The sequence below is a fragment of the Alligator sinensis genome, unplaced genomic scaffold, assembly GCF_000455745.1.
Source record: "Alligator sinensis unplaced genomic scaffold, ASM45574v1 scaffold736_1, whole genome shotgun sequence".
NCBI lineage: Eukaryota > Metazoa > Chordata > Crocodylia > Alligatoridae > Alligator > Alligator sinensis.
Window position 1 is genome coordinate 392,381 of NW_005842561.1, and position 20,954 is coordinate 413,334.

Consider the following 20,954-nt stretch of genomic DNA (forward strand, 5'->3'; position numbering starts at 1 on the left):
TCCAACACCTTAGCCCCACTAGTTACTTTACCCACCCTTTGCTGGATAGTGAACTCGACCAGGTGATGGCCACTATCTCCCAGGCTACCATGAACTCGCATGTTCCCCACGAGATCATCCCCTGTTGCTAAGACCAGGTCAAGCAAGGTGCTACCCCTGGTGAGACTAGACACCACCTGGGTTAGGTGGAGGTCCTGCACACAGTTTAAGAACCTCCGTGAGCAGCTTGTTTTGGCTGTCTGCTCCTCCCAGCAGATATCTGGGTAGTTTAGATCTCCCACGACTACCGCCTCCCTTGCCTGTGTGGTGTCTGCTAGCTGCCCGGAGAATACATCGTCTAGCTCTTGATCCTGATGAGGAGGCCTGTAGTAGACCCCCACGACCAAGTCCTTTTCCCCTGGCCCCCCCTGGATCCTGACCCACAATGCCTTGGTGTTCCCCTCCTCCAACCCCGCCTTAATGGTGGAAGACGTATACTGCTCCTTAACATAGAGTGCTACCCCCCCACCTTTTTTCCCCCACTCTGTCACACCTATACAACCTATACCCCTCAATGCCTACCACCCAGTCGTGTGTAGAATCCTTATTTTCCGCAAAAAAATAAACTTGAAATTAAGCATACTTTAATAATTGAACATCATTGAGGTAAATTGTAAAGGATGGAATCTGTAGGATTTAGGAGTGCAAAAACTGCTAATATTCTATGAGTGTTTTTTTGCTGGCCTTGACGCTGTTTAACTACACCATTCATCCACATATTAAGAACTAAATAATATGAGACGAGGGAGGAAGAGTGGATGCAGATGCAGTCTTTTTTTTGGCGCTGGGGGGGTCTTCACTGCATACTGCAGCATAATGTCCAGATACTTAAATTAGTTAGACTGCTTTTTGTAGCTCATTTATAACCCAAGCCAAGGCTTATGTTCTGTTAATTTGCTATATTTCTTGTCAAGGCAAACATTTGAACTGATGTAACTTTGCCCAGTGTCACAGAGAAATAACCCAAAAGAATCACAAGCAGAATATTTTGTGACTAAATATACTGCCATTAACTGTACCAGAAAGACTAAAGATGCCTAAAGTGTAGCTATTAACCTTAAAAATGAGGGGAGCTAGTTAGTGCTGTTGGTACTGTATTATTAGCAGAAATAACTATGTATTTAATGTAGGGCTGTCAGTTTAATCACAGTTTATATACACACGATTAACACACTACTAAGCTCGTTAATTTTTTTTAAACACGTTAATTGCACATGTGGTTTTGGAGCCTACGCCCAGGCTCTACTCTGCCACCTCTAGGCCTCCTGGGCATGGGCTCTGGGCAGCTGCAGTAGGACGGGGGGAGGCTGCAGACAACCAGCCGCTGCCTGCACACAGCCAGGAATGCAGCTCCGCCGTGTGTAGAGCAGCGCCATGCTGGTAAGTCTATGGAGAGGAAGGGTGGGGTGCAGACTGAGGCACCCGCAGTGAGGGAGAGAGTGGGGCAGAGGCAGGTACTGGGGTGAATGGGGCCCCAGGGTGGCATGGATCATGTGACGGAGCCATAAGAGGCTCATCGAGGGGTGCAGCTCCTTTCAAGGGGAGGCATGGATGGCAAGTGCTCCCAGACTTGTACATGGGGTAGAGACGGCTTGTCTGCTGCAGGCTGGAACTCTGTGCCCTTGCCTTTGCCCTGGGAGCTGCATGCTGGCTGTGCTGCATCCCCTGCCTGCCCAGCAGTGGGAGGCACAACATGGCATTGCACAGCTCCCAGGGCAAAGGCAGCAGGGTGCAAAGCCCCAGCCTGCAGCAGGCAGTCCACCTCTGCCCTGCACACACATCCTAGCGGCATTATCCCCTTATGCCTCCCCCTGGTGTGCACAGCAGTGGGGAGCCATGCCCCCTCCCCATCCCCCTTGTTCCCCCCCCAGATGAGCCACCCATAGCTCCATTGCATGACCCACCCTGTCCCTGCCCCAGTCCATCACCATGGGGGCCTCTATCTGCCCTCCCAGCTCTTCCCCCATCCCCGTTCCCTCCACAGACTTACCTGCTGGGCTCTGTCTATGTCTTCCCTTTGCTCTCAGCCCACAGCCCACCGCCCACCCAGCCCTGCTGCTGCTCCTCACTTCTGACCCATAGTACCCTGCATCCTGCTAGGGCGTGTAGGAACCCCTCCTTCCGTGGACTCCAAACCCCACGCACACCTTGCCCACCCCCAACCATACAAAGTACCTGTATAATTTTGCATTATTTTTAATTTCTCTGTGCATAATTTTGAGTTTTTTGCTATGCGATTAATTGCGACTAATTTTTTTTAATCACACAACTAATCGCAGTCAATTTTTTTAGTTATTTGATAGTCCTAATTTAATGAGCTTTAAGATTGTTTAAGTGCATACTCCAAGCAAGTACATAACCTTTTCTCAGTCCTGAGGCTATATGCATAAACACAGTACACTGTACTATGTTATATGTTTTACTTAACATTTAAGTTTCATGTTTGAGAATAAGATATCAAGTGGATTCTGCTTTTGTTTTTTTACCTCCTTGAGTGTTTTGCATTTTAAAACTTTTTAAAATTCTTTATTAATAGGATCGAAAACTTCTTGCCACAGCTCAGCAGATGCTCCAGGACAGCAAGACAAAAATAGAAGTCATAAGGATGCAGATACTTCAGGCAGCCCAGACCAATGAATTGGCATTTGATAATGGTGATGGTGTAGAAAAGAAATTAATTTGCTTACTAATGTCAGAATTTCAAATAGGGATATACTACTATGAACTTGTGGCTATAAGAACATTTTGGTGGAAACAGGGAAGGTCAGGCAGAGGGCAGGGTTTCATTTTTCATGAACTTGGATGGTTTGGTAAGTAGGGCATCTGTTTTCCAATTCAACCCCTGAATGCGACTTAAAAAAAATCTAAAGAATAAACACCTTCCCTTTTTTATTTGTAGCTTGTGATTTGCTTTGCATTACCCCTTAAGCCCCCATCCTTTCTGGTTTGGGCTTTTCCCTTATTAAGTTTTCATTTTTGCTCTTTTTTTTCCTTTCTTTGGGTGGGGGGGTTGGGTTTCCTTGTACTATGGAGAAAGTAGCTGCTATGTATAGACAGCAGCTTCAATTGGAATTTTTTTCCCCTGTGTAAAAAAAAAATTCAGATTAAGGACCAAACCTATTCAATTTCTCATATAGAGTGCCCAGTACTGTTAAGTCTTGTAAGAATACATGTGTGCGTGGAACCAAACTCTTACTAGTATCTGAAAATTTAGACTGAGAGAAGAAATGACACGTTTTTACAAATCCAAGCACAAAGTTGTTAAACAAAAACTCTTAAAAGCTCAGTTGAAATAGTTTTGGAAAAATAAAAAATTCCTACACAAGGAAGCTTTTACAGATAAGTTGAAGTCCCTGATAAATCATAGCATGCTATAAAACTACAAGCATATTGGTATATCCCTACATCTTAAGTCATCTTGATACCTTCTCCTTTATTAACATCTCAGGGCTTCCATTTGCTAGTGAGAGGGGAATTTGTCATAAATTTCTGTGAAACAATTTTATTTGGTCAAGCTTAATTTCTAGTCTCATGGTTGGAAAAGAAACTTTTAAATATCAGTGCTGTGCTGTCTTCTAAAGCTTGAACCTGCCCTAGTGTGGTCCCTGCCTGACACTGATCAGCTGACTATTGGCTGGATACAGGACTGCTCTGGGACTCAGATGTGTCTTGGTGCTGTCCCTGCTGGCTGACAATCGCCTGAATTCTCAGGAGTACACTGGGGCTCCAGCCAGGTGTGGTGTAGTCCCCACAGCCACAGCTGTCTCTGGGGACTGGCCCAGTTGGAGCTCTGGTGCACTCCGGTCCCAGCCAGTGATCAGTTGATCGTTGGCTGGCTCCAGGGAGTGCATCAGAACTGGTTGGAGCCCCAGGATGGTCTTGGAACCAGCCAACAATCAGATGATTTTCAAGCACCCAGCTTCCTGACCCCAAAATTGCATGTCCTTCCATGCAAGTGATGTGTGGCAGAAGGTGTAATTGTTTGGGATCATGGATCAGGTCCTGTCATGCTATGATACTATGATGCCTACCATCCACTTGCAGCCATGGGAGCGGGGAGGGGAACAGACTGTACCTGCATCTGCACCCATACCACCCGGGCAAACTCAGCTCCCTGCCCCACCCCCAGCTGGCTCCCAGGACCTAAGGCATAGGCAATATGCCTCCTCCTCCCCATCCCACCCCACCCCACCCCACCCACACACAATATACAGGAGTAAGACTTTATTTGTCAGCAGTCATGGAGAGCAGTCAGAATTTCAAGTTAATCAGATAATTATTTAGCCAGAGGCTGATTTAAAAAAAAAATAAAAATGTGAGAATTCCAAATAAGCAGGGGCAGAATGAAGTAGAAGTTTCAAAACCTGAAAAGCCTGGATTCCAAGGAATGTTTAGGAAGCTTTGTTTCTAGCAAAGACGATGTCTCCTCTCCCCTCATCTTTCATATCCTCTAGCTCAGGGGTGGGCAATTATTTTGGCAGGAGGGCCACTTGACAAGTTTTGGCAAGCTGTCAATTGCCTCAAGGGTAGCCCTGCTCCTTGATAGGTGCCCCACACCCTAGTCGCTGTCTTGGGACCAGAAGTCCTGACCTTTGCCACCAGAAATCTCTCCCCTTGCCCCCAGAAGTACTCCTTTTGGGGTGTGCCATCTTGGAACCAGAAAAAAACAAATCATATACTGAAAGCAGTGACACCACCTTTTTAAAACGTAAAGGCAGGACACATGCCTGCTTTCCACTGCCTCTCCTCTACCAATGGCTGAACCGAGTGGGATGGGGATCGATGCGGGCTCAGAGCTCCCCATCCTGCTGCTTTTTCCTGGGGAGCCCCTCACTGCCTGTGTGCCCTATGCCTGCCTAGCAGCAGTGGGATGCACAACCCCACATCACTGCTGTGCCTGCTGCTGCTGGCCAGGCATGGGGCACATCGCCATGGTTGTGCGGGTCCCCCATGGGGAGGGCAGCAGGATGGGGAACCCCAAGCCTGCATTGGGTAGCCCACATCCACCCCTGCACAAATCTGGGGGGGTACATGTTTGGCGGTGTGATTAGGTGTGTATGGTAGGGTGTGGGGGGAGTTGTGAAGGGGTGTGCTTGTGGGGGCGGTGTACATAGGGTAACGTGTGTAGGGCTGTGGGGGCAGAGTGTGAGTGTGAGAGAGTGGTGGGGTATGAGGGCCCCCCACACATCTTCCCCCCCCCCTTCCCCCTGGCTCACAGCCCCTGCTGTGGGCACTGGCAGCAGCAGCAGGTGGTGGGCCCTCGGGGTGCTTGTGGCGTGCACAGATGTTGCTGCCCAGTGGTGTGCAGCTCTAGCCAGTGCTGAACATGGTGGCAAGGAGCACAGCTAGGCCATCCTGCAGGGCTCCCTGCAGTGCACATCCAGTTTCTGGCACTCGTGTGCCATGTGGGGAGGAAACCATGCATAATGGAGCTGGCTGTCTTCCCTGCTCCTTGCCACAATGGAAGCTGGGGCTGGGGTTCCCACCACTTCTGGTAGGGTCCTGAGCCCAGCATGTGGCAGGGAAGGCAGCTGGCTCCATTGTTAGAGGCTTCCCCCAGGCATCGCGCAATTGCTGGGAGCTGCACATGTACTGTGGGGAATCCCGTGCAGTAGAGGCAGGCCGGTCTGGCTGCGGTCCTTGTCACCTCATGCAACAAGGGCCTCCGCCTGCTACTGCTGCTTCTGCTGATGGCAGGGGCTGTGTGCCATGGTGGGCGGTGTGTGTGTGCAGGGTGTCTACACCTCCCTTTCCTTCCTCACACCCACACCCTGTCCACCAAACTCTGCACTCCTGCTGCCACCCTGGGCACGAGCCCCATGCTCCCGCCAGCTCCAGCCCCATGCTCCCTGACTGCGCCGCAGCTCCTCCCACCCCCACCGCTTCCCTACGTGCTGCCCAGAGGAGTTGCACCGAGCACCTCTCCCTGTGGCAGTGGCAGCCCCACCCAGAAGTTGGGGCCCGTCCACACACAAGAGTTTGAGTGAGGTGTGTGGGCTGGGCGGGGTATAATTAATTGGATGAAATTGCCTGGTGGGCCAGATGCAGTCCATAGACCATTTTTTGCCCGCCCCTGCTCTAGCAAGTAAATTTAGTTCTTCAGGGATTGGGAATGTAGTAGATTTGTAAAGTCCTGACAATTTATTAAATGCAACATCTTTCAACCTCACTGAATTTATGTTACACTAGGATATGACAGGATTTTCATCTACAGTTTAACACATCTGTCTTTGCATGCTAATATATACAATTCTAAATACTTAGAAATTTAGAAATTGGAGATGATCTCCATTGAAGATTAAATGTGTGGAGTTTGTTTTGTTTTTTGTTTTTCTTTTAGCGAAACCTGTGATAAGCCCTCTTGAACTCCGAATGGAAGAACTACGGCATCATTTTAGGATAGAGTATGCAGTAGCAGAAGGTGCAAAGAATGTGATGAAATTACTTGGATCTGGAAAAGTTACTGACAGAAAAGCACTTTCAGAAGTAACTTTTTAATGTAGTTTATGAAATTTGATTCTAAATACTATATTAAAAAGCACATTCTTCAAATTATTCTTTTTATTTTCTGTTGAATAAGGCTCAAGCAAGGTTTAATGAATCAAGCCAGAAATTGGACCTCTTAAAGTATTCATTAGAACAAAGGCTGAGTGAACTTCCCAAAAACCACCCCAAAAGCAGTATTATTATTGAGGAACTTTCACTGGTCTCTTCACCAACACTAAGTCCACGTCAAAGCATAATATCTACACAAAACCAGTATAGTACACTGTCCAAACCAGCAGCTTTAACAGGTATGTGTTCTTTTATAATTTTTTGTTATTGTTTATTTTGGTCAAATGTGCTTGAACTCAAATTAATCTTTATAAAAACTTTTTTCTTATGTGGTAACTTTATGTTTTATTTTTAAAGTAGTCATAGAATGCTGTGGAATGGAAATACAGAATATCTGACTATATATATATGGAAATATGCTTAAGTTTGGCTTGACTAGTGTTCCATGGTGTGTGTGTGTGTAGGCTTCAGTGTTCCAAGAACATCCATCTGGATAATCTAAGTAGTTATGAAGTTTGTTATAATATATAATAACATATACTATTACATTTTATAATACTTCTCTGTATTTTAATTAAGAAAAGTTCTTGCCTTGTGTTTAACCTCTTTGGAATATTACCATTATCACTTTAGATCACTGTGCACTTTACCAAGGTGGATAAATATCACTACCCCACTTTACAGACTGGGAAACTGAAGTGCAGAAGGGTTAAGTGACTTGTCCTTCTCACACAACAAGTTGGTGGCAGAGCTGAGAGGAGAATCCAGGTCTCCTCCCCATCCCATAGTTTGTACACTTAGCTTCAGAGGCCAGATATCTGCTGTAAAAAAAAAACAAAAAACAAAAAAACCCCCAAAAAACAAACAGTGACTGTATTAATAAACTGGAAAGAACTTCAGTAGGTTCTAACAAATGCCTTTAACTTTCTTTGTTATATTGAACCATCATTGAAAAAAGTAGTTACAAAGACCATATATGAAGTCAGATTCTGTTCCCTTTACAAAACACAAGTATAAATGAATATACCTTTAGACCAAATTTGCCCTTACACGATTTGACGTAAAAATAAATAAATAAATGAAGTGGAACAAACATGAGAAGCAGTGGTCTGTCAGGTTATGGTGATGTTGGAAAGATTCTTATTCCATCAAGGGATGGAAAATGGAGTTTAAAAGTACTGTAAGTTGTTCTGAGGGTTAGAAACATTTACAGGACTCCTTTTGAAATATCCAATGAAATCATGCTGATTTATGGGAAGCCTTTGAATCTGCAGAAATTTCCCATAGATAACCAGTAACTTTAGATATAGGAGCGAGAAAAGGTTTGTTTTGGGGGGTTTTTTTTAACTTTTTCATCATCATCTTGGGTCTCAGCTAACCCGAGAGAGGTAGCAAAGCAATTAATCTTTTAAAACTGCTTGTTTACAGTGCCAGTAACCAAGGAACCCATTTTATATAGGAATTTTCAAAATAAAGGTTATGGGCTTGTAAAATACCTTAATAGGTCATTACCAGATCTTGGTTAACTGTTATGAAAGTGAAACTAGGATTTATATGGGGGTAAATTTGGCCAGTTTACAAAGACTTCACCTCTGTCATTTTGTCTTAAAATGTATCAGGAGTGCTGTTGCAATATAATATTATATATTATAAATATATTTAATGAGAAAACTCTTTACTGAATTTCTTCCTAAAATAAGAAATTTAGATTCTAACTTCTGACTGTTTGCATTTTTCCAGAAGTTAAAGAAAATAAATTGTCATATTAACTCTTTGTTTCTTTTTTGTACTAGCACAATGCTGACTGTGTTGATTTGCAAAAATAACATTGTTTATTAACCTTCTTCAGAATTCTTTTAGTAGTTTTCATTGGCTTCCAAAAATAGTCTTTTATAAGACCAAAAACTGTAAATTTGAGATCAGATTTGATTTGATGGTAGCTCAGTTTGTATACATAGATAATCATATCAATTTAATCACTTTAAGACTTTTTTTAACAACATTTTTTCCTAACCTAGCAAGATTCAAATGTTCTTGAGATTCATTTGGAAAAAAAAAACTATTTTTCTTTCATGCCTACACACTCTTATTTCAAATAGTTATTAAATGTTAAAAAATGAATCCATGTCTGTATCGAGTGACTGATAAAAGTACACTTGAGCATCTTAGTGGCTATCCATATAAATTAAACATTAACATAGCAGCCATTCATAAGCAGTCTCACATTTCTTTGCATTTAATTTAGCAAACATTTTCTTCTTGCTGATGTCATCGTTCTGTGAACTTCTTATAGTTATGCTTGTGTGAATATTCCTGGTTTGTTTGCTTAACAGGATAGTGTATTTTAATGTCTTTGTGATATACCAGTGAATTGTAATTTCTACTGAGATGCTGATTCTATGTCTGTTTTGCTGAATTTTATATTAATTTTCAGTAAATTTCCAGCAGCCTTAATTCTTACCACATAACTGTAGTAAATCTCTGGTTCTGTTTTTACTGTAAGCTTTTGTAAAAAATATGTACTTCTGATATAAAAAGTCACTGCGCATTCACTATGTGCATGTCAGACCTTAGATATGTGACAAAGGCCTTTTTTAATCTTAGGTACTTTGGAAGTTAGGCTAATGGGCTGCCAAGATATTCTGGAAAATGTTCCTGGTCGATCAAAAGCCACATCAATTACACTACCTGGTTGGAGTCCAAGTGAAACAAGATCATCTTTCATGAGCAGAACAAGTAAAAGTAAAAGTGGAAGTAGTCGAAACCTTCTGAAAACAGATGACTTGTCCAGTTGAGTATATTTTCATTTCTTTTATCAAAATCCATTGAGTGCCAACTTTTAATTTAAACCTGCAGTATTAAATATGATTTATAATCAGTTGCAACTAGATTCAGAGCAGTCACTTTAACTTCTCTTTATATAAATTCCTTTATAAAATTGCCAGCAAAACGGGTGACAAGTTTTTAAATCTTGAGGAGCTGATGGGTTTGTATTTGGGATCAGTTGCTAAGAGAGGACAGATTACAGGAATTTTAAGAATTCTGCATATTTCAAATGCTGACTGGAAGCTTTAAAATGATCTACCTCTGTCTGTCACTGAATCAAAACAATTGTTAACCCTGTATTGAATTGGTTCATATGGAGATACTAGTATTTTTAGTGACACTTTTTGTACTGAAGTTTTTGTGGGACATCTTAAACCCTTAGCTTAGTTTGTATAATTTACTTACAGATGAAGTCTGTGCTGTATTGAAGCTGGACAACACTGTGGTTGGTCAGACTAGCTGGAAACCCATTTCTAATCAGTCATGGGATCAGAAGTTTACACTGGAACTAGACAGGGTAAGGGTATTATGCTATTTTCATTGACATGACTGTCTATTCCATGGATTAATTTCCTGCTGCTTTGTGTCACTGTTCTGTTTAAATGTTAAATGGGGGTGGAAAAAACTTGTCTTGGATTTGAATACATTCAGTATATGTATCCCCTTCATAACTAGTACTCTATCTTGGTCAGCCCTAGTAAAGTTTTGGGGGGTTTTTGTTGTTTTTTTTGTTTGTTTGTTTTTTCTGTGGATCGCATCAGATCCAGTCCATAGCTCCTGCCTTAGTACCAGTTCTGGATCCAGTCACCATGGCACCACTTATGGAGGCTGCTTGCTGAAGTTCCATCTGATTCTGACTCAGAACATGGTTCTGCAGTATTTGCAGCCATGACCACAGGACTATCCAAAAGGATAGTCTTACTCTTCACAAGCCTCCTCAATTGTGGTTCAGTGACCTCAGGGTCCCTACCCTACCCATGCTGATACCGCCTTACTGGTCTTGGGGTTTTCAACCTATTATTGAAATTTGGGGATACATCTGGCTGTCTGGCATCAGAACCAAGAATATGACATCTCAGATTCTTCTGGATCATCTCCCTGTCCATTCCCCTATTGTTATTTATCTTTTGATTGTTGTTGTTGCCAATGAGAAGGCAAGGCAATTTTAGACCAACTCCAAAAGAAAAGGAGCCAAAACTTTTGGACTTACCTGGGAGAAAATCAGTCTTCTCCAGTCTCCAGATTACAATTGCAGACTTATCAAGCTGTCCTTGCCAGATATGATTCCAGTGTCTATGAGTGTATATGCCATCAGAGCCATGGGATGAAATGTGAGTTGTTCTACAAAGGGATAGGTGGTAGCAAAGACTCCTCTGGAAGCAGGAGTAGATGTTCCTGATTCTGCTTAAGTTTGTTCATGGCTATGGCAGTAAACCCACCTCTGGTTTCATAGGTCAGACTTTCCAAAGGAGATTCAAAATACAGACATCCCTACCTGATGCTTTCTTATCCCATGGTAGAGAATTCCCCTTTATGTCTCTGTGACTAGTCGATTAAAGTGAGGCAGGACTCGACCTGGATGATTCTGATAGCAAATCAGTATTGGTACCAGGACCATCGACTGATACCGGTGAGGGACTAGGTTTCTGCCTCTGGTCTTGGACTTCCTTATATAGGTTAGAAGGAGAATGCTTTGCCAAAATTGCTCTCCTTTCACCTCACAGTATAAATGCTGAAGGCCTCTCAGCCAGAGTGGGAGATGGATCTGCTCAAATAAGGGACATACTTGTTCACAGCCACAGCGATTTGAACTAGATTAATTTACATGGCAAAATGGACCAGGTTTTCCCCACTGCTGAAATTTCTTCCCTCAACATAAATCAGTGTTTATTTCAAGTATACTAGATATCTGTGAGACCTCAAGTATGTAGCCCTGTCCATCAGTTCACTCGGTGTACAGGCAACCCCCGCTTAGCACAATTTCGTTATAGTGCTAACTTAAAATACCTACTTGGTTTAACGAAACACGCTCAACGCTAAGTGATAGTGCTCAGTGCATGGGTGGGGAGAAGCAGTGGCGTTGGCGTCGAGAGAAGAGGTGTGTGTCAGCTGGCTGGAGCCTGGGAGGGGTGGCAGGAGCCTGGGGTCTACTCTGGCACATGGTGCTGGAGTAGGTGGGGAGGAGCAGTGGCGGCAGCAAGAAGGACCGGATGGCTGGCAGGCGCGTGGGGCCCAGGCCAGCAGGTGGTGCAAAACCAATTATCTTTATTTACATTAAATCCAATGGGAAAATGGACTTCACTTAATGCTGTTTTGCTTAGCGTTTGATTTTTCCAGGACCAATTAAGAGCTCTAAGCTGGGGTTGCTTGTACCTGGTGGCTATCTCAGCCACTCATCCACTGATTGATGGCTACTGTGCATTTTCTCACCTAGCATTTGCTTCATGTCTGTAATGGGACCATCATTTGAGCCTAAGGCAACATGTTCCTTGCTGTACCTTTCCATGAAAACAGCTTTTCTAGTTGCAAGTATTCTGGCAAGGAGGGTGAATGAGAACCAAGTCTTCATGGTGAATCCTCTCTGTGTAGTCTTTTGTTCAGACATGGTATCCCTAAGGACCTGCTAGCAAATGGCCTGCGATGGCTTCTTTCATTGAGAAAGAAGCTGTTTTGTTCAACCATAGGCTAAGAGCCTACATCTAGGCGGTTGCCACAAGGCCAGAGATGTGGTAGAAGTTCAAATCCTAGTTGACCGTGGGACCATTTGGTTGTTCCAATACTATGAAAACATTCCTTTTTTGCTACCACCACCTCTTCTGCCTGACCTTCCACCTCCATTTCTGCAGTTGAATGCTAGAAAAGTTAGATCCCAGGAGTGTGAGTGAACAGAAGCAACTCTGGGAACTATTACTTGTCAGTAACTTTTGGTGTCTATCTTCTGCCTTAGTCACGTGAACTAGAAATATCAGTTTATTGGCGTGATTGGAGATCTCTGTGCGCAGTAAAATTTCTGAGGTTAGAAGATTTCTTAGACAACCAGCGACATGGCATGTGTCTCTATCTTGAACCACAGGGCACTCTCTTTGCAGAGGTAAGAGCATTTAGCTAAGGAAGAATTTCAGCCGTATCTGAAATTATTACATTGCAGAACATTTTAAATTTTTTTTAATGAGCTCCTAAGACTGTTTTCTGTTCTGAAATTGGAATTTATAATATACCAATTATTTGAACTGCAGGTTACATTTTTTAATCCAGTCATTGAAAGAAGACCAAAACTTCAGAGGCAAAAGAAAATATTTTCAAAACAGCAAGGTAACAGGTTTTTTACTAGAGATTAACAATAAGTTGGGAAAAAAGTGTGTGTGTGTGTGTGTGTGTATATGTATAGCTTTGTAGTACTGTCAGGCAGAGCTAATATATAATTGCATGTGAAGCTGGTAATAGTTAAATCTTGTCTGTTTCTTTTAGAATTGTGTATTATTATGCAATAGCATTTATTGATGAACAGTTAAGAATTGCTAAAGAATATGACAAATTTAGTTTGTTCATCATAAACTGATGAATATTAATTTTTTTAATTAGCTTTTGGTAATACATAAAGAAATTACTTGCGCTCTATTTTCTTTATTCACGATATCCACAGGCAAAACATTTCTCAGAGCTCCTCAAATGAATATTAATATTGCCACTTGGGGAAGGCTGGTGAGGAGAGCTATTCCTACAGTAAATCATTCTGGCACCTTCAGCCCTCAAGCGCCTGGGCCTGCTACGGTGCCAGTGGTTGACACACGCATTCCTGAACTAGCACTGCCAGCTAGGTAAATGCTTAAGCCTTTTAAGCAGGGTTAATGCACAAAAGTAATAATGAAATGCCTAGATGCTAATAAATGGAAAGTCTTCATGTAGCCTACAGAATGCTGACACTGTTGGGACATCTATAATATTTTTTGTATATTTTAAAATTAACGTGTTAAATAGTTTAAGAAAATCTACCTTTAATATTAGTAGAATAGTCTCTGTTGTACACTGAGAAAAGTGTTTTTGTTTTCCTGTAAGTGACTCTCCTGTAACCAAATTGGACTTTGAACTTGAACCTGAACCCCCACCTGCTCCACCTCGTGCATCCTCCCTTGGAGAAATATGTGAACCTTCATCTGAGATAAAAGCTCCAGATACACCAGCTCAGGCAAGATGCTTCAACTACATATAAAAAGCTAGAGTTTAATATTTGTATATTTATAGTTGCATTGTTCTTTTTAAATTGTTCTTTTTACCTTTTCACAAAACACTCCACAATTTATGTGAGCAACTGTATCAATGAAATGATGCAAATTGTGCATGAAGCATGCATACACACATGGATTTTTCTATAGTTGCAGTTTAGCCAGTAGTCGCTACAGAAATAGGTTTTACCACCAGCCTATCAATAATAGAAGTTCTTAAAATCTAGTGTTTAAAGGCTGTTTGATCTTTTGAATTTCATATTATTGAAGTAAAATAAAAAACCAGCAGTCTTTCCTTAACGCTCTTTTTGTTTTAAATCTTCAGGTTTTTATTTCTGCACAGGATGCAGTAACACCTTTTGATTTTGAAAATGACAGAAATAGTATTGTCCCAAAACTCCAGCCCGAAATCATTTGCGAGCGAGAAATTCCATGCTTGGACCCTGAGTATACTAATCTACGAGAACCAGAAGATAAAAGGTAAAAATGTAGTATTTTTGACAATGCCTTTTTTTGTTAAACCTAACTTGAAGTTTTCTGTAATTCTTAATTAATTGCTGTTTTGCAGAACACAACAGAGATTTCAGTTTAGTCTTCAGGATTTCAGGTGTTGTGCTGTACTCGGTAGAGGACACTTTGGGAAGGTAAATGTTTGCCTATGAGGATATTAAGAAAGCATAATGCAACTGTTTGAATAAATTGCTTATCTCTTATTTCAGGTGCTACTGGCAGAATACAAAAATACAAATGAGATGTTTGCTATTAAAGCCTTAAAGAAAGGAGATATTGTTGCTCGTGATGAAGTAGACAGGTCAGTCTGAAGAAAATAACTAATGCATTCTAAAATGTGTAACTTACTCTCTAGTTACTGTTTTCTGTAAAGAAAAATTATCATAGACTTTTTACAAGAGTCTTGTTAAGAGCAAATTGATGGTTCTAATTTTTGTATTTAGCAGAGGAAGCATTTGTTTTTCAGTTGAATTAAATAAAATTAAAAAGTTGTACTATGGTTAGGACTACTTAATGGGTATAAGTGGCTGCAGTGGAAAGAGATTTCCCACTGTCCTTGCAAATTCGATTTAAGGTTCCTTGTATCAGTTATGAGCTGGCTTTATATTAGTAGGTGCAGGGAACCCTATTAATAGCCAGTTCCTATAGGCAGTATAGATACTTTCATCTTGGGAGACTTTCTGAACACTGGAATATTTAGTCTCCTTTCTTTTCTCAGAGAGAATATACAAACTATATCAACACTAGGAGGAATCATTATATCCTGGCCTATTGCACTTATCTTATCAAGAAGAGTTGCATAAACAGCTATGGACTAGACATCGTGATGATGATAAAAATGGAATTCCATGTCACTGTGTTATAAGCCTGATTTCTTAGCTCAGGAAACTGCCATGATCTTCAGAAGAGTAAATTGGAACACACCGAGAAATAGGACTAATGACCTGGGTCAAATATACTAATGTATATATTCTGGTTTCTTTAAAGGAATAATGTTCTCTAAGCAGCGTGAAGTAAAGTAACTTTATTAGATTGGCGCACTGATCTCGTTCTTTCCAACTATTAAGAAATCCATTCCTAACTTCACTTGTCAATATTCTGAGGTGTATAACAAAATGATATCAACTATTTACTTGGTGTTTTGAAAATAGTCTTTAATTGGCTGTCAAACAGAATAATCTAGGTGAAACTAAAAGAGGAGTTGGACAGTACTTTGTTTCCTTGTTGTTCTTGCCAAGAGGATACTGTAATTAACAGTGTTTTAGAGGAAATGCAGTTACTAAATGAAGGGACTCAGAAGGAGCTTCTTCCAGTTCTTGCCGCACTGATGAGCTTCTGTAGGAGGGCAATCACTTTGACTTTTGACATTTAATTATTTGATTACATTTAAGTATAACATTAAGAAAAATTATAACATTTGGTTAAATCCCAACAGAAATTCCTCTTTATTTTTTCACCCTTAAGGCTCTAAAAGGAGGTTTTGGCATACTTGGCATAATTGCCTCTAAAACTTTCATCAAAGCTGCTTGTCAAAACTGGAGGCATGTTTGAGACTTCTTTGAGAAACAAGCTAAAGAATTCTGTTCAGTTTAATGAGGAGTTTTGCAGTTAACTTACCTCTTGCCAAACCATGTGGCCAACTTAATAGTATTTTAAAGGTTTCATTCAATGAGAAATATACCAGAGCAGGGAAACAGTTGCAGTGCAGGAGTTGGATGCTGAGATCATCATCATTGGATAAATCATTATTCTTGTAATTCTCAGCCAAAAAACCTCTTCTCTGTTCTTAGCATTAACTTCAGTTGTCTTTTTTTCTTTGCCATGCAGATATACGTTGTATTGAGCAGAAGTTAACCTAATCTGTTGCTGCCCATTTACTTTTTTGTTCCTTTTTAAAACTGTTTCCTATAGCTAGTTCCACAGGCTTGTTCATATCTAGCATGTTCTAGCAAATAAACTTTTTTCTTTTCCTGCACCATTGTATATTTCAGTGACTTCTGTGAATCAGCCTGTAAGATTTTGTAACATCTGGTCCAGCAGATTTTTTTTTCTTGAGACTGTAGATACTTCTTCGTCTCTTTCTCCAAGAATTGAAATCCTGTATTTGTTTTGAAATCAGTGTTGAAGATTTCACTGTTGAAGAGTCCCCTAGTTTTTTGCCTTCAGGATGGCTGTTTCTACAATGGTTTAATAAGTGCTGTAGTGTTACGATGGGCAGAAAGAAAGAGCTGGGCTAGGTACAGACAGTCAAAAAGCCTGAGGCTGAATTGATTCAGTCTTTGCAGGTTAGTCTTAAGATGTATAGATTAAATTGAAACAAAAGTGAACAGACATTTTAACTCGGGAAATACAGCCACATGCCTGCAGTGGCTCAGGCCAGAAGCCCAGGGGTGCTAGAGCACAGCTCTCTAGCTCTGTTTACTACTTCTTCCTCCTGCCCCTGAGGTCTCTGGGATTTGTAATCCAGAACTACACCAGCAGAACTCTGCAGGGTTGTTCATCACTTCCTCTTCCTGGTGCCTCTGGGATTTGTAGTCCACAGTTGCAGCCAGCAGTAAGTTTGAGTGGGGAAAGAGATGTTTAGCCCTCCCCCTTCGTGGCCCCACACCCCAGCTGGGGTTTGCCTGGGAGGGGCAGCACCCCCCTAGACTCCCCCTCCCTTTGTCAAACAGCCCTCATTGCTCCAGCGAGGGAGCAGAGGGCTAGGGCTATCCCTGCTCTCTGGAGCAGGCAGCACAGCCCAGTCCAGGGCTGAAAAGCATGCTGGGATGCTGGGGGACTGTGATTTAACTTGAACCAGGAGTCTGGGACAGAAGTTTTAATAAACCAGTTTGACCCAAATCAGTTCAGTCTGGTACTACATTCAACCAGGTTTATGTTAAATCGGTTTCAGCCATTTTGAAACTGGTTTATGTGCACTAAACTTCTGTTCTGTTACAGGTTTAAACCAGTTTCTGATCGCTTACACTTCGGGGCTAGGGACAGAAGTCACACAAACTAGTTTAAGTCCGCAGATTTATGGAACGGTTGGGAAGCAAACTGCAGGAATGATGTTTTAAGTGGCTTTCCTATATAAGTCTGTCATCTATTTTTTTCTGTTTTCTATTATGGATAGATATAGGTAGCTAGTGGTAGAGATCTGTTATCTTAAATATTTTACTTGCTTTTAAATTTCTGAGCATGCCGAGGAAAGTCCTTTGAAAACATATCTGTACTAACGTATCCATCATAATTTTTTTTGAAATCAGCAGAGTTTAACACTTAAAATCATGCATAAAACCTTTTGAATGTGACCCTTAACTATCTAATTAACATCAGGGTCTTGGGTATGGTTAAACTTTTTTTTTGTGAATCCTATTTGTATAATTCTCTGTGTATTTAAAATCATAGCATAGTATTCAGTATTAAACTTTGATATTAAAATAATTCTGGTTTGCAGCCTGATGTGTGAAAAGCGAATTTTTGAAACTGTGAATAGTGTACGGCATCCCTTCTTGGTGAACCTTTTTGCCTGTTTCCAAACCAAAGATCATGTTTGCTTTGTAATGGAATATGCTGCTGGTGGGGATCTGATGATGCACATTCATACTGATGTCTTCTCAGAACCAAGAGCAGTGTAAGTGTCGAGAACTATTATACCATTATGTTTAAAAAAAATCTTCAAAGATTAATCCTTTGATTTCTCCCACTTATTAAAAAGATACATTTAACTTTATTTCTGTATTAGATCACTTCAGCAACTATGGTAACGGACTGTAAATGGACTTAAGACTAAACTTTATTTGGTTAGGAAGATGCATCTTCATTTCATTTTAGTTAGAATGGTCATAAGCTATCACAACGCAAACTCACATGGCAGTTTGCTTAATTATAAATGTTTGGTTTTCTAGTACTTATTTGGAAGAAGCCATTATCTGTCATTTAAAAAAAAAAAAAGAAAAAAAAGAAAATGTATAATAAAACAAATAAAGTATCAACTTCAGTCAAATGTTTTGGTGCTTTCATAGATCTACACTGATATTTAGAAATGATGCCAAGTCATCCTCAGCCGGCTCAAGCTTGAGGTAGTCTCTTCCCATCGCATCTGACCTTAAGGCTGTAGCAAAGCCATACTTAATGTTGCTTTGTCCTCAAACAGAGCTCTTCTAGGAATCGGCTGAATAATTCTTCTTTCTGTTCTTAGCTCTAATTAAGGGCAGTAGAGACAGAAGGGCCAGCAGTTGGGAACAAGGAGTTGTAAGATTGCTAGTAGACTACTTGTGCTTGCAGCCCATAGCACCTGGGTGGGTTAGAAACCCACTACAAGAAGGGGAAGGCTAGAAAGTGAGCAGTAGCAGGCTGGACCTCAGATCCTGAAGTTCAGCACAGCTTCCAGGCTTGCTGCCAGATCAAGCTGAGGCATAATTCAGTATAGATGATCAGCTTTATGGGCTGTAGGGGAGACCTTGAGGTAGATACTTGGTTTCAGAGCCTTTAGACACTTGGTTTCAGAGCCTTAATTTTTTTTTATTCTAATCTTGCCAGGTAGTTTTAGTTTTGATTGATTGTATAAAGTCGGCATACATCACGTATAAAAGTCATTTAAGATAAGTTTGTATGTGCCACACTTCAGAATAAGTTGAATGTTAAAATTACAGATTAATCCAGTGTCAGTTTTGCTAAGTCCTACTTTTGAAATCTACTATATGTAACTTCAACTTTCAACTTCCCCCTCTTTAAACAGATTTTATGCTGCCTGTGTGGTTCTTGGACTACAGTATTTACATGAGCACAAAATAGTATATAGGTAAGTAATTTTTGATGCTTTCGAACATTTGAATTTTAACAAATTTCTCTCTAATGCTTGCTTGATCTCCAGCCAGTGATTTTTTTTTTTTTACTTACCCTAAACATTATCCTTTTGCTTTTCTATTCTGGCAGTTTTTTACTCTATGATAGAGTATAAACAGTTGCTAGGAAAAACATACTCAAAATTGAGGAACGTTTTTTGTTTAGTTTTTTTCCTTCCATAAATGTGTATATAAACTTTGAATGGACTTACTGATATATCTGTGGTTGTATTAATGAATCCATTTTTACTTTCAAATATTGTCTTTAGAGATTTGAAGTTGGATAATTTGTTGCTGGACACTGAAGGCTTTGTTAAAATAGCTGACTTCGGTCTTTGCAAAGAAGGTAACAGCATTTTTTTTTTTTTTTTTTTTTTTTTTTTTTTTTTAAATCACATTCTGTGGTATCCCAGGAGATGCAACCAATTAGATACAACTAACTCTGGACCAAATATTCTGAACCAGTAAGAGAGCCAAGGTAGCCAGCATCTACATGGCACATATCATGTAGATTTTTCTGCAGTGATATGAACAGGATAAATAATTTTATGGTCTTTTAACTTGGAAAACCAAGGTTGTAAGGGAAGCCCTTTGAGAGGATTTGAAAGGGTTTCCATTGAGGATGGGGAAAGCCTTTTTTCAGTTGTGGTGAAGCCCTGTTCCTTTTCTCTGCTGAATGTCTGCTGGGGTCCAAATAATAGCATGATTGTGATTTAAGGGATTTTGTCTCTATTCCAAAAACAGCATGTCCTGCCATGCCAGGTGAGCATAGCAGGATGCATAGCGTTTGGGATGAGGTATAAAATTCCTTTGTTACCAGTCGTGCAACTGCTCAGGCTGAACTGGAACCCAGAGCAATTTAAGGTGTGATGCAAGCCAGTCACAAAGATGTTCCATATAAAACATGGAAAATGTTTGTGGTTGGTTTGCCATTTCATAGTGCCACAAACTGGCTGAACATGTGACATATGCACTACACTTTTTAAAAATTCCTTAAAGATTGAATATCCTTTTAAAGCAACTCCAATAATTTAGACTTCAAAGTGAATAAAGAACATTCTCAATGCAGCATAGCTCGAACAAAAGGAAATCTCCTGAAACGGCACTTTCTTCTTGACACTTGATTTTTCTAGTATTTAGCTGTTGGAAGTGCTCACCTTTGGGGGAACAAAAACATAAAGCACATGCAGCACAAGTTGTTCAGCTTCTTTTCCTGGATTTAGGACAGGTGTATTTGCACCCCTTTTTCTCACAGCCCAGTGGTCTGGTTCAGTGGTAGAATCTGACTGGGCTTATTTTCTTCTTCTCCAGCTTGCTTTTCTTGTCCTGTAAGCTTCAGCCCATTACAAAGAATTTACTAAATGGTGGGCAGTAGATCAAAGCTTACAGTTGTTTGAACATCCAATGACTACGGTCTTACTTTAAATAAAGATTTCAAAGGAAAAAGAGACTACGCAGGTTTTCTTACGTTTTTTAATCCAGAGGGCTCCAGACTCAAACTCACAGGGTTAGATTTTTTTCTTTGCAACTAACCTTCAAAGTTCAAGTTTGCATCCACATCATCCTGCTGTTACGTTTGTCCTTGGTGCTGTTGCTGTATTGTTAAACTTGCCCTTCCTGGAAATGTAGTATGTGGAGACAAACATGTACTTCCCTTGATCTGCAATTTATTCAAATGCATGTTTTTTCAAATGCACTCTTGATCAGTAGTATCATAGGGTGCCTATAGACGTGCGGGACACTGCTCTGACACACTGTAATTGCAGCACATCAGAGCAGACCTGATTGAGTCTGCTGGTGTGTTAATTGGCACACTCCAGCAGCCTTGGCATCTCGTATTCAGTATCCCTGTACTTCAAAATGGTGGTGGGGGTGCTTTAACTAAACCTTGTTGAATGAGCTTTAGTTAAAGCAACCCTGCAACCATTTTGAAATGCAGGACACAATACACAAGACATTGCAGACACCTTTA

General features: G+C 40.9%; 1 protein-coding gene across 3 annotated transcripts in view; it reads left to right on the forward strand.

Moving 5' to 3' along the window:
* The window catches only part of PKN2 (protein kinase N2), a 76,890-nt gene that overhangs the window by 49,998 nt on the left and 5,938 nt on the right, over positions 1-20,954 (forward strand). For 2 of the 3 annotated variants that reach the window (XM_025214021.1, XM_025214023.1), the window contains 15 exons: positions 2,576-2,693; positions 6,380-6,525; positions 6,614-6,833; positions 9,199-9,384; positions 9,828-9,937; positions 12,368-12,511; positions 12,657-12,732; positions 13,064-13,238; positions 13,477-13,606; positions 13,969-14,123; positions 14,212-14,287; positions 14,363-14,454; positions 17,593-17,769; positions 18,877-18,939; positions 19,252-19,328. In XM_025214021.1, the coding sequence (XP_025069806.1) occupies positions 2,576-2,693; positions 6,380-6,525; positions 6,614-6,833; positions 9,199-9,384; positions 9,828-9,937; positions 12,368-12,511; positions 12,657-12,732; positions 13,064-13,238; positions 13,477-13,606; positions 13,969-14,123; positions 14,212-14,287; positions 14,363-14,454; positions 17,593-17,769; positions 18,877-18,939; positions 19,252-19,328 (1,945 nt within the window). The remainder of the gene's footprint in view (positions 1-2,575; positions 2,694-6,379; positions 6,526-6,613; positions 6,834-9,198; positions 9,385-9,827; positions 9,938-12,367; positions 12,512-12,656; positions 12,733-13,063; positions 13,239-13,476; positions 13,607-13,968; positions 14,124-14,211; positions 14,288-14,362; positions 14,455-17,592; positions 17,770-18,876; positions 18,940-19,251; positions 19,329-20,954) is intronic. The other variant, XM_025214022.1, reaches the window with a different exon arrangement.